The sequence below is a fragment of the Triticum aestivum genome, chromosome 7B (assembly GCF_018294505.1).
Source record: "Triticum aestivum cultivar Chinese Spring chromosome 7B, IWGSC CS RefSeq v2.1, whole genome shotgun sequence".
Classification (NCBI taxonomy): Eukaryota; Viridiplantae; Streptophyta; class Magnoliopsida; order Poales; family Poaceae; genus Triticum; species Triticum aestivum.
The window spans coordinates 46,694,712-46,712,480 of NC_057813.1; the positions used below are offsets into that span (position 1 = coordinate 46,694,712).

General features: G+C 49.1%; 2 protein-coding genes across 2 annotated transcripts; both read left to right on the forward strand.

Moving 5' to 3' along the window:
* Window positions 1-4,619: 4,619 nt before the first annotated feature.
* LOC123157622 (uncharacterized) lies at window positions 4,620-5,698 on the forward strand. The gene is made up of 6 exons (XM_044575883.1): window positions 4,620-4,708; window positions 4,808-4,939; window positions 5,011-5,109; window positions 5,196-5,276; window positions 5,363-5,481; window positions 5,593-5,698. Exons 1-6 carry the CDS (start codon window positions 4,652-4,654, stop codon window positions 5,696-5,698), a joined length of 594 nt encoding a protein of 197 aa, XP_044431818.1. The 5' UTR covers window positions 4,620-4,651.
* On the forward strand, window positions 5,367-7,518 carry LOC123160893 (uncharacterized). The gene is made up of 9 exons (XM_044578740.1): window positions 5,367-5,481; window positions 5,593-5,694; window positions 5,785-5,901; window positions 5,997-6,050; window positions 6,127-6,193; window positions 6,326-6,379; window positions 6,518-6,592; window positions 7,078-7,117; window positions 7,239-7,518. The coding sequence occupies exons 3-8, from the start codon at window positions 5,894-5,896 to the stop codon at window positions 7,087-7,089; spliced, it is 270 nt and encodes an 89-aa protein (XP_044434675.1). The 5' UTR covers window positions 5,367-5,481; window positions 5,593-5,694; window positions 5,785-5,893; the 3' UTR covers window positions 7,090-7,117; window positions 7,239-7,518.
* Window positions 7,519-17,769: the final 10,251 nt, after the last annotated feature.

Genomic DNA, 17,769 nt, shown 5'->3' on the forward strand with positions numbered 1-17,769 from the left:
AACTGGTTATTGCAGCAAACTATCTTGTTGTGTGCGTGCTAGGTCGTAGCTTCAAATATCCTTGATGCAATTTTTTTCATACTAGGGTGTCTTCTGTAAACAAGCCAGTAATGAGTAACTCACCCAACACCTCTCGGCTCTTAGTCACTAACATGTGGGCCGCTGTCATGCTAGCACGCCATGTGGGCATGAGATACGGCCGGATACGGGAGAAGTGACTGTATTTACACACAGAGACAAGTTGTGTGACCACAATAACATATTTTACAACTTTATGCACTAAATTGAATGTTGCGTGCAAGTTCTAAGACTCCCAGTGTATTACCTCTAGATCAGGCGTCAAAGTTTCCTTTTTTTAGGATCGCACGAGGTGATCACGCCGTAGATCAAGCGTGGAAGTTGTAGGAGGTCTCGGCGTGGAAGTAGCGTTGTGCGCTGTTGTTTCTATTATTACTTTGGGCCTCTCAAGTACAAAGCTCAGGTAAGCCCCCTTGGTGTTGGGGGCCCGGGTGTCTAAGGGCATCTCAAACGCTGATCAGCAAACCGGACACTGAATCCATTCGTGGATATGGATGTGGGAGGCGGCCGTCCAATGTTATCCGCATACATTCAAAATTAGTTTAAACAAATCTGACGAAATTCATCAAACAAGTCAGATTTCATTAAAGTTCAGCATAATTAACATAAAAAAGTTGATATTCCGACTACTAGGAAAAAAACCTAAACCATATATCGGACAACCACTTTGTACGTGTGGCCGCCCCGCCCTGCAGCACCGTCGTCATCATCCCTCCAGCGCCGGAAGGGCGCCGGAGGGCCGCGGCAGCCTCCTCATGCGTCGTGCAAAGGGCCACTACGGCCAATGCTGATGGCACCCGTGGAACTCTGGCGGCAGCCTTGACCCTCCCAGCATTGGCGGAGGAGTCGCTAAGAGACCACTCCTTCCTGATCTTGGCGAGCTCGCCATCAAGGGGAGGTGCCACCTGAAGGCGGTCTTTGCGGTGGTGACGAAGCGATCGAGGGCCCACGCACCAGCGTGGTTGGGGTCTTCGTGGACCCATTTCGGTGACTTGTCGGACTTTGCGAACGCGGAGCGGCGTTGCGCCGGTCGTACCGCGCATTGGTCTTAGTGGTCTGTTTCTCCAGCCGGAGTGCCTTCACATTTTTGCACTGGAGGCTCCTAGCGTCTGCCTTCGTCGCGGTCAGCAAACAGCACATGACCGCACGGAGGAGCTGCTCCTCCCGGTCGACGGGGACGGATCGGGCGTGTGGGCGGGAAGACCCGGTCTGCTGCTGCTCGCGGTGGGCAGCCTTCGCCTCTGACTATGGCGTTCGCATCCTCATGGGAGCCATAGGCATGAGCACCTAGCGCTACTCGGGAGGAGCTGTGAAAGCGGGGAAGGGGAGATGGCCGCCCTGCTCTGGATCTGGAGCGGTGCAGAGGGCAATGGGAAAGCCCGCTGGGTCACATTGCCCAAGAGGAGCTGGCGGCTGACGCCACGGAGCTCGACCTCCTGCTAGTGTCCAGTCGCGATCGCTCGATGGTGATGCGGAGCGCGAGCTCCTCGTCATCCGGCGTGTCGCTACTGGAGCTTGAGTCCTCTTCCTCACAACGTTGTCCCAGTCCATGGGACCGGTCTCGCTCTTGGAGTTGTTGCCTCACCTGGCCATGGTGGAGGGGACGAGAGAGATTGGGAGAGGAAGAGGAGGAGACAGGAGAAGAGCGGATAGGGTGAGAGGACTGGAAGGAATGGGGTTTGACTAGGGTTCGTTGGACCGACTGGATTTTTATGGGACAGTGATGGGGCTCCGTGGGCCATGGCGGGCCAGTTTAACATGGTGGCGGTGTCCGGACGCATCCGAGCCTCCACATATCCACTTCACATATGAGCTGGATATGGGGTTGTCGGACGGCCCAGGCATTTGGGCTATTTGTGGGGAGCCGGATTGGATGTTTTTTTTGGTCTGGACAGTGACCAGCCAGCCCACCCGGGCGATTTGAGTGCTTCAATTCTTTTTTAGGTACAAAGCGAAGCTTTATTGCTTACGTGTATGTGATCAGGTTAACACACCAAGCCTCACGATGACACAGTCTAAGGGCACCTCAAACGCTGATCACCAAAGCGGATACCGCATCCATTCACGGATATGAATATGGGAGTCGGTCGTCTAATGTTATCCGCATACATTTCAAAATTAGTTTAAACAAATCTGACAAAATTCATCAAATAAGTCAGATTTCATTAAAGTTCGGACATAATTTACATAAAAAAGCTGATATTTTGACGGTTTAATGAAATAGTAGATAAAAATCCAAATCCATATACCGAACGACCACTTTGTACGTGTGACCGCCCTGCCCTGCTGCACCGCCGTCACCATTCATGTCGTCGTTCGTCGTCATCCTTCCAGCGCCGGAGGGTTGTGGCAGCCTCCTCCTGTGTCATGCGAAGGACCACCGCGACCAATGCCAATGGCGCCCGCGGAACTCTGGCGGCGGCCTTGACCCTGCCGGCATTGGCGGAGGAGTCGCTAAGCGACCACTCCTCGCTGATCTTGGCAAGCTCGCCGTCTAGGCGACGGTGCCACCTGGTGGTGGTCTCCACGGTTGTGACGGAGCGATCGAGGGCCAATGCAGCGGTGAGGTCGGGGTCTTCGCGAACCCATTCCGGTGACGTTTGGACTCTGCGAACGCGAAGCGGCGTTGGGCCGGTCGTACCGGGCCCGTTGCCTCGCCGCACGCTACTCCTCGGAGACGACGACCCTCGAGTCCGTGGGACCGCCATAACCGCCTCCTGCGAGGTCGTGGAGGATGCTACCCCGCGCCTTCGTGATCACGGGCGGTAGCTCCTCCTTGACGGGGCGGCGATTGCGGCAAGGCGGGCCCCTAAATGCGGGCGTGCCTGCTGTGCGCTGACGGCGATGCAGCCTCCTCCTTGATGCAGTGACCGATCTGGACGCCGCGGTTGTGCGTGGGGGACGGGGCTCCTCCTTCATGCGGCCTCCGATGTGGATGCCGTGGTTGCGCGTGGGGGTGACTTGGGTTCCTCGTTGACATGCCGAAGTGGGGACGTCGACTCCCACTTCACGTGGACATGTAGCGGGGATGGTGGCTCTTCCTTGACGTGCGCTGACGCTAGTGGCGCCGAGCCCATCTGACGGAGTGGTCGCTCCGTCATGATCTCCATTTGATGGACGAATTCTTCGTTCGTCGGAGCGAGGAGACAGGGCCGCTGCTGCGGCTGCTGGTCCTCCTCATCGTGGATAAGATGATGATCTCCTCCTTGCCGGAGGAGCCGGCCGCCGTGGTTGTCGAGTGGCCCAGAGAGCGAAGGCGGCAGCGCCAAGAACTGCTTGATGAAGAGCTCCGACTGCCACCGCCTGCTGATGCGGAGAACCATGACTTTGGCATCACCGCTGGGGTTGGCGGGGCTCAGAGAGGATGAGGGGTGGAGAGGAGGAGGGGCTCGGATAGGACGAAGTGCGGATGGGCAACACCGGCGCACGACTTAAATAGCTGTGGCCAGGCAAGTCGAAGCGCCGGTTAGCCCTCTTCAATGTGGTGCAACCGTTAGAGTTGGTTTCTCAAGACGCAACATCTGCATTGAAGCGGCAACGCCCAAGAGGTCATGTTCGTCAGCGTCATCCTCATGTCTGTTCACATCAAGCGGCATCAATGTTGGCCGCTGCATGCTCTGGGTCAGCCTGAATGCAGTGTGGCAAGCGCCGCGTGCGTACGATGAAAAGTGCAGAAGAGACGGCTGAGATTTTCTGGATGGGCCATGGTCGTCAGAGCGGTCAAGACGCCCACAAAGTCCGAGTTTGTCTTGGATTTGCGGGTAAAATGCATCCGGACCCGTCAACGAAGCTATACAGGCCCGGGTTAGACGGTGCAACACATCCGGACCGCTATGTCCAGACAATCGCGGCTGGTTTAAAGGTCCAAGCTAGAGATACCCTAACCATGAGAGCTCCGGTTCTATATGCTCTACTTAATAAAAAAAGTAACCATCAACGCTGCCGAAACCACAAACGTATTTATACGTCACACCATGTCTATCATGCGGGCACTCCAAGGAACAGGCGCCGCCTGCTGCTCACATTACCCAAATCAGAGGCATGATCATCGCCGCCGATGTGTAAATTACACAGTCATTGGTCCATCACCGGCTCCTAAACCAGGCAGGCTCCACTCCACACCATGCCGTATATGAGCTCATCTTCTCCAGCTTAGCTTCCATTTTGCTTCCATCCGATCCAACCAAGACTACTTTTTGAGGGAAGTCAACTGCGCATATGCTCTGGATGCGAGTCTAAGGCAGACTGCTGATCTTTTCCTCCTCCCTACTCCACCATGTTCCTTGGGATCAAAGACACACGCTGGCTACAGAGTCGTCGTCGTCGGGCAGTAGATCGTATAATGGCATGGCATAAATCGCACCAGAAGACATTTCTCTGTTCTTCCTGCCCTTCCTGCCCGCGCCAGAAGCAGAGGCCGTCATCGATCGATATCGATCTTGTAAGTGTGTGCCCTGAAGAATCAGAATCTTGTTACTATGTTGATATTGGTGTTCTTTCTTGAAATTTCCGTGGTGACTGAATAATATATGCAGTGAGGATGAGATTAGTCCCGGTTCTGTCGGCCTTAGCCATGGTGTTGTTGGGGTTCGTCCTCGGCTTCTCTTTCCCGGCATCGATGACGCCCAATGTATGATAAGAAACAGGAAAAATGTTTTTTTATCTAGGTATATTTGCTTGAAATTAACTTGGCATCATGATAATGCGATTGGCGATGTATAATATGCAGCTTCAGTGTGGCGTACTGCCTTGGAGTGGCAGCGGTGCTGCAAACTCCAGCTCCAGTGAGAGCAGCTTCCTGGGCAGACTCTGGGCACCATTGTTCAGGAACAGCAGTGGCACCTCAAATGCCACTTCAGGGGTACATTACATACATACTTGCTCTTCTGAACTTTCTGAAGAAATAACAATACATGGTCTGCATTTCTGCAGATTGCAAGGAGACCAGAAGGCGCAGGGAGGTTACCGCCGGGCATTGTGGTCTCGGAGTCCGATCTTCACCTGCGCCGGTCGTGGGGATCCCCGAGTCAGGTCTTTCTCGCCTTCTCTGGACCCTGAGTTCATGTTATAGTAGCTAGCTTTACTCTGAATAACTTGTTCTGGTGTGCGATGCGCAGGACGCGCCGGTTCGAAAGTACCTCCTCACAATGGCGGTAGGGTACAAGGAGAGGGCCAACGTCAATGCCACTGTTCAAAAGGTAATTAAGAAGAAACCAGCCAACAAGTGGTTTCTGAACTTAACTTTTCATAACGGTCAGATGACACTGGACTACACATAACGCAGTTCTCCGACAACTTCGACGTGGTGCTGTTCCACTACGACGGCCACACGACGGAGTGGGACGACGAGTTCCAGTGGTCCAAGGAGGCCGTCCACGTCAGCGCCAGGAAGCAGACCAAATGGTGAGAGCATTCTATTTTTCAGTCAGTCCAAAGAACAATGCAAATAGTATGTCAGTAGCATGCAATCTTCAGAGTTTCTGAGCTGGGATGTGTGAATGATGATTGACGAAGGTGGTTCGCCAAGAGGTTCCTTCACCCGAGCATCGTGGCGCCGTACGACTACGTGTTCCTGTGGGACGAGGACCTCGGCGTCGACAACTTCACCGCCGAAGCGTAGGATCATCGTCGACCATCCATATCCAGTCCACGTGTAGCTGCTTTCTGAAATTTGATCGTTGAGAGACTGTGGGCGGGCGGTTGCAGGTACATTGAGATCGTGAAGAAGCACGGGCTGGAGATCTCGCAACCGGGGCTGGACGCCACCAAGGGGCACAAGGCCTACGACGTCTCCGTCAAGAGAAACTCCGGCGACATGCACAAGTAAGCATTAAGCAAGCGCTGGTTATGCAGGCATGCATGACCATGCATTACATATGCTGATTAATTAATCTGGCATGCATGCTTGAACGGCACAGGACGGATGCAGGGGGGAAGAAGTGCCCCGACGTGCACCAGCGGCCGTGCAGCGGGTAACTGATCCACAAGTTCTTCACCTCGTGTCATGTGTAAGTTACTAAGATGAACGAAGCATGTATGCATGGGCAGGTTCGTGGAGGTGATGGCGCCAGTCTTCTCCAGGGATGCTTGGAGATGCGTGTGGCATATGATCCAGGTACTTAACCTAGTAGCATGTTGATTTTGTCAATCGCTCATAATTAATTCTGGATTATTATTTGAACCACCTTTAAATTTGTCTCAAACTAAAATGAAGAACTTATTATTATTATTTTATTTTATTTTGCAGAATGATCTGGTTCATGGATGGGGTCTCGACTTCAACTTCTGGAGATGCGTCGATGTACGCAATTACTTGACCAGAGATACATACAACATTTTTATAGATTCACTGAAGAACGCTTAAGTTATCCAAAAGATCGATTGTGCACACCTGACATGGTTCACTATTTTTTGTTTGTTTTATGTTTTGAACTGGCAGGACCCTGAAGAGCAATTTGGCATCGTGGACGCGCAGTATGTTGTCCATCATGCAGTCCCCACACTCAGAGATCAGGTAACGTAAACTTCATCGAGTGCTTGCCCACATGATTCAAACTCGAGTCGGCCGAGAGACATCATCGCGCTCTTGCCACTAGGCCAGGAGCCCATCCACGTGTTTTGATTCGGGTGCATCCCCTTTTTCCGCAAGAAAGATATTTTTTTCAACAAACATTGAATTAATTTGGCTCAAAATGGAGAATCAAGAGGATAAAAACACAATGAGCATCAAGAGGCCGCAAGAAAGATATTATGTATGGTTGGAGCTTAAAGAATGTTCATTTGGGAAGATGTTTAGCAAAATATATTGAGCACCAATAATTAAAAGGCGCTGACATAATATTTCTCAAGCACAAAGTCATACATCATAAATTGTTTAAGCAACTTACTACACTACAACCATTTAAAGCATGAACATGTTACATATGAAGCATATCTTGCGTGTGTGGTGGCATGCTCTCACATACTCTCTTTTGTGTTACTCCCTCGATTGGCATGCAGGGTAAAGGGTAACGGAGAAAAGCAAGGAAGCAGAGCCAAGGTATGCAGATATGTACATTTCAATTTTTTTATACAGATATTGACATTACATGGTAGTAATTGATTAAGGTAACACAATATATTTCATGAGAATATTAATTGTTGTTATGCTTGATGCGTAGGTGAAAGACCGGCAATACGAGGAGATGCATGCCTTCGACTCAAGAATGGACAATGCCGACAAGGAGCTGGCCAACTCTACCGCTAGATCATCCCAACCCTAAATTAGTTTCTGTATTTTTTCCGCAAAAAAAAATTAGTTTCTGTATTTAGTTAGTTACACAAGGAGTACTGCACAATCAGATAATATAGTTGATAAACACTAAGAAAAAACCACTGGTTTTGTTAATGATCTACAACAGACCGAGAGGGGATTGAGATGAGACCATTTTATCGAAAGTACTATTCTGCTCCCGAGCTCAAATGCACCCGCTTGAATAGTAAAATCGAAAAAAATAGTTAAAAAATTCAAAAAAATTGAATTTATTTTTATGATAAACTTTGACAAATGTTTTGTACGCTTGCAAAATTTCAGCACGAAATGACATTCGTGGAAGGCGTGGCGAAAAATAACAAAATCGTCACTCCAAAATGTGTTCAAAACTAGCATTTTTGGAACATCGATTTTTTTTTTGTCACGACTTCCACGAATGTTATTTCATGCTGAAATTTTACAAGCATGCAAAACAATTGTCAGAGTTTACCGTAAAAAAATTCAGAATTTTTTGAATTTATTTACTATTTTTCCGGGTTTACTGTTTATGAGGGAGCATTTGAGCTCCGGAGCATATACTCCATGTCCCCATTTTATTTACTTTTTTATTTTCCAATCATTGTTGTACATTTGCTTTTTAGTGGCATGAAGTGTTTACTTGCAACACTTTGTATTATTGAACACTGATAAGTGATATTTTTGTTAACATACAGTTTCTCGTGATTATATATAACACGAAGACATGTAGATTATGTGCTTCGCACATTGGCAACAATGTGTTGACTTAACACTTGCCAAGATGATTTTCATTTCAGAATAAAGACGCAAAACAAGTCTGAGTTTAAATCAATAAATCCCACACCAGCAGAGTACAAGCAAACTCAAAAAAAAAAAGGTAATTCAGCCACATAAAATAAAGTCTAGAGGATTACAAAGGCCGGGAGCGCCCAACAAGAGCAAGCAGTTTCGGAAGCTGCAAAAGCGGATTTCCTATTTGCCACAAGTTGCGGCAAAATGTCGCCGCAACGCAAAGCTTTTTGATTCCGGTATTGGGCCGGGCCGTCTCGTAGCTTTATGCATAGCCTTTTGTTTCCGGTTTTAGGAATGTTCTACAGGTTCCAAGCCGTTTTCTTTTTTACATTTTTGGGAACCTTCTGGAAGATTCTTGAACTGCTTTTTTCTGTTTCTTTTTTGCTTTTTCGTTTTCTTTTTCTTTCTCGTTATTTTTCTGTTTCTTTTTATTTTCTTTCATTTTCCATTTTCTTTTTCAACATTTAAGAAATTTAAACATGTCGCATTTTTCAAAATTTGTTCATGAAATGTTCCAGTTTTGATTTTTTTTTCAGAAATTCAAAAAAATAGTTTTTTTTTCAAAATTTATTCGCTTATGTTCAAACATTTAAAATTTTAGAATTTAAAAATGCTCGCAATTAAAAAATTTAATCATTAATTTGAAAGATATTCCTGCTTTCAAAATTTGTTCACAAATTACAAAAAAAATCAGGTTTTCAAAATTTATTCACAAAATCAAAAAATGTTCAAGAACTTCTTAAAATGTTTGTGTGATGACATCCCAAAAAATGGCTCGGCTTTTTGCTAACGTTCGGAGCTCCTTATGATATTTCGTCAACGACCTGGTCCACGCACCAGGACGGCCATGCACGTCCTCGGTCCCACTACTACGATGCTGTCCCACAAAACCACCACTGTATATCGTCAACCGCATTTTTTACCCTGCTTCCTGTCAGTCGTGTCAGTGCTATTACTACGATTTCAAGTCATGAACGGGCGACGACGATTTCGAGAGCATCTGCGCTCGGGCAGCGAATCGCCGCCTTCATGGAGCCAGCAACTATTATATAGATGGGCTTTTAGGTTTGCCATAGATGATGTGGCACAAAGATAAAGCTAGCAGCCGGCCATATTATTAACCTTGCTCGTGTCACGTAGTTGTGTTGTGTTGCATCGATGGACTTGTCTGGCTGACTGGCTCACGCACGATGCCAGGTTTCGTTGAATGAGAAAACTAGTCAGTGGGAAACCGAACAGTGTTGCAGAAAGTCAGATCCCACTACCAGAATCGCACTCTATGCCGACGGCCCTGGCCGTCGGCATAGCCTTGATTGGTTGTCGGGACAGGCCTATGCCGACGACCTCCGTCGGCATAGGCCCTATCCCGACGGTGTTCGTACATCTATGCTGACGGCCCTGGCCGTTGGCAACGTTACCGCCTAATGGCGGCCGCCGTCAAGTGCTGACCAACGGTTGCTCGCCACGTGGCGCATCTATGCCGACTGCCTAGTCGTCAGCTTACTTTGAAACTACGCCGACAGCTAGGTCGTCGGCATAGAAGCGCCACATGGCAGCATCTAGGCGTTCCTGGGGCAGGGCTATGCCGACGGCCCTGCCGTCGGCGTAGTGTCAAACTAGGCCGACGGCTAGGCCGTCAGCATAGCCCTGCCCCAGGAATGCCCAGATGCTGCCACGTGGCGGCTATGCCGACGGCCTAGCCATCGGCCTAGTTTGACACTACGCCGGCGGCTAGGCCATCGGCATAGCCGCCACGTGGCAGCAATTGGGCTCTCGCGCCAGCTCTATGCCGACGGCCTAGCCGTCGGCATAGTTTGCATTTGATTTTCTTTCCTTTTTTCTGTTTCTTTTCAGATCAATTCATATATAGAACAGATATATATATATGATGGAAATGCACATATAGAACACATAAGTATCACCCGGCACCGTCACAACAATATATGCATAAGCATCATCACAAAGGACCATCAAAAGTAACTGAAAGGATCATCATCACCACACACACAAGTCATCTAAAGGATCATCATCACCACACACAAGTCATCTAAAGGATCATCATCACCACATACAAGTCATCTAAAGAAACATAAGCATAAGCACATAAGTAACCGAAAGGCTTAAGCGCCAGGACGTCGAGCACCGCGGAGGTCGTCACCGCCAAGACCGCCGAAGCCCAGGTCGTCACTGCTAGCGACAGCGCTACCGCCAAGACCGCCTCCACCTCCGCCTCCGTGGATCGGAGTGGTCGGACTCCGTGACTCGGGAGTGCGCCGAAGACCACCGCCAACGGTTGATCCATCGGTTCCCTAGATGTTGAAAAGACATATTAACGGGATATATGACTGTGGTGAAAGGCATGATATGCTTTGGGTGAATAGATTGGGGATGAACTAACGGGTGAGGGGCCAGCGTTCTGTGCCACAAACTCCTCAAAGGTCAGCAGCGTTGGTTGTGTTGGAGGACCTTGTGCTGGTTGCAATTGAGGACACCTGCCGGCCACCATTTCCTGAAAAGCGTACTGCATCTGGCGATCCCTCTGCTCATGGTATGCATAAAGGCTCTCGTGCCACGCCATGGTCTCCTGGCATGTGTACTCCATGTAGGCCTAGGGTATGACATTGATGAAACTCATAAAACTATTAAATGCGGAAAATAAAGTGAGCAATGAAGATAAGAGGGAAAATACTTACAGATTGTCGCTCCTGAAAGAGGGAGTATGACGGTGCACTGGTCATTGGCGTGCTCGTGCGCTGGCTCAGGCTCGGGTCGATCCGATGGAGCTGTGTATAGGAGATAGTAGGAGTGATCACAGCATCGAGAACCCCCTCCCGACCGTGCTCCTTGGGCCTCATGCCCACCACCACCCTATCATCCAGATGCGCCGCAATGGGGTCAGGTGTGTCAGGATGTAACCTCAGATACCCATCGGAGTAGGCCTTCTTCCTCTGTGCGGTCTTCTTGCCGTAGTACTTGGGCTCGCCAGGCTTGGAATCCTTCCGCGTATGGGCGATCTCCCACGCCTCCATGTGTGAGAGCGGCCGCTTCAGTTTCTGCTCCTGCACCACCAAACAGAGGTTAGTCATACATAAGAAAGTGACAGTAAATAGAAGAAGAAGAATGTTTAATGGGGCTAGTCATACATTAAGTGTCTTGTGGAGAAAGTGGTTTCGGTTTCCCTAAGCATGTACTCCCTCCTTCCCTCGGTTAGCCTTGTTTTTGATTCTCGTAGCCGCCCAGGCTCCAGTCTCATCACACCAAAGATCCACCAATGCCGCCCAGGACTCGTCTTTTCCATAACACCAATTTGGACACACCTACATAATGAAAGCATGATGGCATGTCAACACGGAACGATGAAATGTACAACAAACATCGGAATGAAAAATCTTTTATACTTACCGCCAAGTACTCGGGCCTCTCCAAGGTAATGTCCATCCTCCGCGCTTCTTCCTTGGTCATCTTCACACCAAGAGCGTCGTGATAGTATGTCGAGATGGCCACATAGCGCACCTCGTACTGCATCTGGTGGGCCTTCTTCTTGCATTGGCGCAGTACGATCTGGTCGGCTCTGGCCCTGTGCTCTGGAAGAACCTCGATAGAATATTTACAATCATGCATGAAACAAGAATGGAAGAAGCCATGAGTTAAATCATTCATGAAACTATAATGGACTTGTGCTTCTAAAGAGAACTCACCCAGAAAGTAGTGATCACGACATTGGCATGGGTCCCATGGTCCGCGAGGAGGGCCGCTTCCCAGTGGTCCCAGCTCGTGGCCAAAACCCGATGGTCCGGGTGCCTGACTGGATCCGGGAAGTACACCCCCGGCCAGTGTACCTTCGGCAAGACAGTGATGAGGCCGTTGGGAATACGGTCCCCTTTAGAATATATCCAGTTGCTGTAAAATAATGAACAATTAGCATGTGACAAGCAAAATAAATAACAACCGGAATGAACATGTGACAAGCAAAATAATGAAATTATTATAAAGTGCCACTTACTCTTTCCCCGTGGGCTCAATGAGCCACTTCTGCTCCTCAGTAGCAGGAATCTGCTTTGGTAGCTTTGCGTTACCACGCAGCCACCCCTTGTTGCCAACCCCCTCCCCGCCACCACCCTCCTCCTCGCCTGCCTCCCCCTCCCCAACCTCCTCCTCCTCCTCCTCCTCCTCTCCCTTTAGCTGAGCAAGAACATCTGCCCCCGAAAATGTTGGAATCTCGGTTACTTCATGAACAACCCGGCTTTTCATGAAGTTCTTCTTGTCTTCCCTGTCTGGATGGTCTGGAGGGAGGAACTGTTGATGCAGGTCAAAGGATACATACTTGCCACCCTTACGCAGCCAAATCATTCGCAGAGCCTGCATGCACACTGGGCATGGAATCTTCCCACTTGTACACCATCCGCAGAATAGAGCATAGTCGGGAAAGTCATGCATGCAGTAGTGCAACCAAACTTTCATCAAGAAATTTCTCTGCAGATCCCGGTCGTATGTCAACCTCGGAAAGTACCAAGAATGGTGCAAAGCATCCACCAGCGGCTGCATAAACACGCCCAATTGCTTCCCCAAGTATTCAGGCCCCGGAATGATGAGCGATGAGGACATGGTCTTGCGTTGCATTAGGGCACCCGAAGGAAGATTGAGCGGAATTACAAACACAGGATAGCAGCTGTATGGATTGGATGACATACCATATGGATTCAACCCATCACCTGATATGGCTATTCTGACATTCCCAGCCTCGACTGCTTCCTTGGGGTATTCTTTATCGAACGACTTCCATGCTTCCCCTTCCGATGGATGTACGATTTTTTGTTGGATTATACCTTATACCTTCCTTGTGCCACTTCATCATTTTGGTAGACTCCTTCGTGATGAAAAGGCGCTGCAGTCTTTTTATAAAATCAAGATACCGAAGAACCTTAACGGGGACGGTTAGCTACTTTTTCTCACCATCCTCACCGACCACCTCAATGTATCGAGACGAACCACACTTCCTACATTACTTGTCATCCGCATACTCGTGCCTAAACAAAAGGCAATTCTTCGGGCAAACATCAATTTCCTCATAATCCATAGAGAGTGCCTTCATGATTTTCTTTGTATCGTACATGCTTTTCGGCAGTTCATGACCCTCAGGGAGGCTGTTAGCACATACTCCAAGGAATGCTTCGAAGCATCTCTGGCTACAGCTGTACTCAGCCTTGACTGCAATCAGTTGCGAGATGGCATCCAGCTGAGATATTTTTGCACCCGCATAAAGAGGTTTCTTCGACGAGGCCAAGACTTCCAAGAAGGCCTTTGCGGTTGCCTCCGGCTCCTCCGGTTCATTCTCTTAAGGTGTCGCATTTGCCATTTCTGCAACAATGACATCATCTAGCATGTCCCTGACCCCGTCGTCCTCATATCCATCGATGTGTTGTCGCATCGCCTCCTCTCTACCACGGTCCTGCTCGGCTATGTTTATCGGCGGCATGTGAAAGTTTGGCATATATCCGTGCATGCGAAGGTGCTCAGTCATGTCCTTCTTATTTCTACGATGACGTCTGGCACATCTCGCACAGGGGCATGGTGGGATAATTCTCATTGGACGACGGAATATCTCGTTCAAATACACATCGGTTTTTGCACTCCACTGTGATGTTACTCGATTCCGATGGATAAAACCATTGTACATCCACTGATTAACTGCCATCCTCTGCTTTTTTGCAAGCCACACAACATAATTAACGATTCACTTAAATTAATCACATCAAATTTTATTTTTCTACCGTGTTGAATCCACCTACATCTCCAATAGGTAAAGATGGGTCCTAATCCCACCCGACGATGTGTAGATTGAGCACGTTCTCCATTCTACCCCGTTTCCAGACAAAATTTTGGCAGCACCTCCCCGCTGTTCTCCGGATACACATCTCGGCAAATAGCCGAGAGAATGTGCTCCGGAGAACAATGGGAAGGAGCCGCCGAAATCTTGTCTCAGAACAGGGTAGAACATGGAGAACATACCCAATCTACACATCCTCTGGCTATCCGTGGAAAACGCTGGACAATCTAAAAGAGCTGCGGTGATAAATATGCAATTGAATGCATATTTATCGATGCAACCCTTTCGGATGGGAGAAGCCTAGGTTACGCCAGTTGACTTGAGAATGAAATCTAGTGATATGAAGAAATGGAGGACATGGACTTGTAGCTCACCCTCGGCTATAGAGGAAGTAGTCGAACAGCAGAGGGATGCTCAGGGGGACCAACGCATCGGACAATGGTCACTCTGATGAAATGCGACACCACAAAGCCTGCAAATTCCATCGCGAGAAAAAATTAGAACATCACAACTCATAGAGCATATTTAAAACATTTAAACATGCATTCATTTATTTCTGCATCATGTAGGAAAAAAATAACAACATTAACAATATATTCATCATCGTCATCACATATTCATCATCATCATTATCACCTAGTCGTCATAATCATTGATTCATCTCATCGAACCAATTTTTTTTGCAAGATATGCAACATATAGCATCTCATCTAACCAAATTTTTTACTACCTATCTAGCTATCTATCTAACTATCTAACTATCTATCTAACTATCTATATAACTACCTATCTAACTATCTAAATACCTATCTAACCATCTAGCTACAAAATTACTAAAAACACTAAAAAATACATCAAAATTTCACCTTCGAGAGGGTCGGCCGGAGTTGGGGCGGGGAGGCACGGGGTCGGGGCAGGGCGGCCGGCGCGGGGTCAGGGCGGGGCAGCCGGCGCGGGGTCGGGGCTGGGAGTCGTGGGGTCGGGGCGAGGCAGGCGGCGCGGGGTCGGGGCGGGGCGGCGCGGGGTCGGTGCGGGCGGCCAACGTGGGGTCGGGGAGGAGCGGCACGGGGTTGGTGCACACGGCCGGCGCGGGGTTGGGGCCGGGAGGCGCGGGCGGCGGCGGGCTTGGGGCGGGGCGGGACGGGGTCGGGGCGGGGAGGCGCGGGCGGCGGCGGGCTCGGGGCGGGGCGGCGCGGGCGGTGGCGGGGCGGCGCGGGCGGTGGCGTGCTCAGGGCGGGCAGCGAAGGTGGTGGGTGGCGGCGGTAGGGAGAGGGGACGTGGTCGGATGCGGTTGGGAGAGGGAGAGAAATGAGTGGAGGAGGAGGCCGGTAGAGTGGATAAGGTGGCCCTATGCCGACGGCTTGGCCATCGGCATAGGCTCGGCCCACATGTCAGTGAAGTGGGGGAGTGGATAACGTGGACATAGGCCAACGGCCGGGCCGTCTGCATAGATAGGAGGACTATGCCGACGGTAAGGCCGTGGGATAGATATGCCACCCCACGGGACCGGCGAGCGACTCGCGCGGATCGATGACATGGCGGCGCCGAGGATCGATGACGTCGGCATAGCTATGCCGACGACCACCGTCAGCCCGTCGGCGTAGCCTAACGCCGTCAAACGGCCATCGCCGCTCGGGTCACTAGTAGATAAAGGGGCTTTAGTCCCGGTTGGTAAGGACCTTTAGTCCCGGTTGGTAAGGGTCGTTACTAATGCCTCTCCCCTTTAGTCCCGGTTCTTAAACGAACCGGGACTAAAGGCCGCGGCCACGTGGAGCTCCACCTTTAGTCCCGGTTGGTAACACCAACCGGGACTAAACACCAACCGGGACTAAAGGAAATTTTACGATTTTTTTTGAATTTTTTTGATTTTTTTATTTTCAAATTTCTGAATTATTTTAACCTCTAATCTCTAATCACCACCCCTCATCACTGCTCAATTTATCCTCTAATCTCTAATCACCCCTCATCATTCCAAATCATCTAACTTCCCGAATGGTCACCCATCCTCCCACTCCCCCAGCCTGAGCACGCTTAACTTCCGGGTTCTATTCTTCCTCGTTTCCAAGTCTGCACTTGTTGTTTTCCTAACAATAGTAAGATGTCAATCCTATTAACCTTCAGGAATTTTGCTTCAGAATGAAGTGACGCATTTCACTGTTTGAGTTTGAAACTATTGTTTTAAAAAATAATAATTATTTAGTAACACTAATATTTCTTGAATAATTAGTTTGACCATTGTTTGACCATAGTTTGACCATTGTTTGATCACAGTTTGACCATTGTTTGACCACAGTTTGACCAGATTTGACCAAAATTCAAAATAACTGAATAATTATTTAGTAACACTAATATTGTAGAATAATTACTTTGACCATTGTTTGACCACAGTTTGAATTTTTTTGATTTTTTCCACTCTAGATCTAAAAAGGCTCGTAACTTTTTTTGTTAGGTTTTTGAGGATTTTGAAAATGTTTAACGGGGTTCCCCCGGTTAAATTTGGATGTAACTTTTCGAGTAGACGATTTTTCATATAAAAAACTTTTTCATCCGAGTTAGTATGCAAAAGTTATGCCCATTTTTACAAATTCTCAAGAGATTTTGCAAATAAAGTCGAAATTCATATTTGCAAATTCTCCCAACAACTAGACCACATATCACATGGAAAACTTATTTTCTTTTATTTTTTTGACATTTTCATCATTTTCTTTTATTTTTTTTAAAACTGAAAACGCGATCCACCGGGGGGGGGGGGTAGAGTTTGAAAATGAGACCTTTAGTACCGGTTCGTGCCATGAACCGGTACTAATGTCTCAAACCCCATTAGTACCGATTGGTGGCACAAACAGGGACTAAAGGTCTAACCCTTTAGTCCCGGTTGGTGCCATGAACCGGGACTAATGGGCATCGCACCCTTTAGTCCCGGTTTGTGGCACCAACCGGGACTAAAAGGTCTAGACGAACCGGGACAAATGGCTCACGTGGCCCCTGGGCGCACGAACCGGGACTAATGCCCCCATTAGTCCCGGTTCTAGACTGAACCGGGACTAATGGGCTAACCCGGGGTGGACCAAAGCCCTCTTTTCTACTAGTGGGTAGACGGGCCCACGTTCTATGCCGACGGCCTACCCTATGCCGACGGTCACCGTAGGCATATTTGAAGCAACGCCGATGGCTGATCTATGCCGACGGCCCCCGTCGGCATAGATGGACATACGTCGACGGCTTTAGCTGGGCCGTCGGGGTATGCCCATCTATGCCGACGGGGGCCGTCGGCAACGCAAGTTTTTTTGGTAGCACTAGTAGAAAAGGGGGCAAAGGTCCAGGCCAGGTCAACCCATTAGTCCCGGTTCAGTCCAGAACCGGGACCCATGGTGGCATTGGACCTGGTTCGTGAGCCCCGGGGGCCGGCCGGGCCACGTGGGCCATTGGTCCCGGTTCGTCTGGACCTTTTGGTCCCGGTTGGTGGGACGAACCGAGACCAATGGGCCTCGCTCCTGGCCCACTACCATTGGTCCCGGTTGGTGGGACGAACCGGGACCAATTGGCCTCGCTCCTGGCCCACTACCATTGGTCCCGGTTGGTGGGGCGAACCGGGACCAATGGGTCTAACCTTTAGTACCGGTTCGTGCCACGAACCGGTATTAAAGGTCCCGTTTTCAAACTCTACCCCCTATCGCCTTTTCACTTTTGTAAAAAGCAAAATAAAATGATAAAAAATTCAAAAATTAAAATCCTTCAAGATGTACTGATGTTACTACATCTACTAGTTAGGAAAATTTAAAAACTTAAATTTGGACATGTT

What these genes read in the sequence shown, in the direction of transcription:
- LOC123160893 (XM_044578740.1), top strand. An exon ending in CACCAGCGGCCGTGCAGCGG is followed by an intron (nt 6,051 to 6,126) that starts GTAACTGATCCA and finishes ATGCATGGGCAG; the next exon opens with GTTCGTGGAGGTGATGGCGC. An exon ending in ACTTCTGGAGATGCGTCGAT is followed by an intron (nt 6,380 to 6,517) that starts GTACGCAATTAC and finishes TTGAACTGGCAG; the next exon opens with GACCCTGAAGAGCAATTTGG.
- LOC123157622 (XM_044575883.1), top strand. Translation starts at nt 4,652, where the DNA reads ATGGTGTTGTTGGGGTTCGTCCTCGGCTTCTCTTTCCCGGCATCGATG. An exon ending in CCTCAAATGCCACTTCAGGG is followed by an intron (nt 4,940 to 5,010) that starts GTACATTACATA and finishes GCATTTCTGCAG; the next exon opens with ATTGCAAGGAGACCAGAAGG. An exon ending in GCCAGGAAGCAGACCAAATG is followed by an intron (nt 5,482 to 5,592) that starts GTGAGAGCATTC and finishes TGATTGACGAAG; the next exon opens with GTGGTTCGCCAAGAGGTTCC.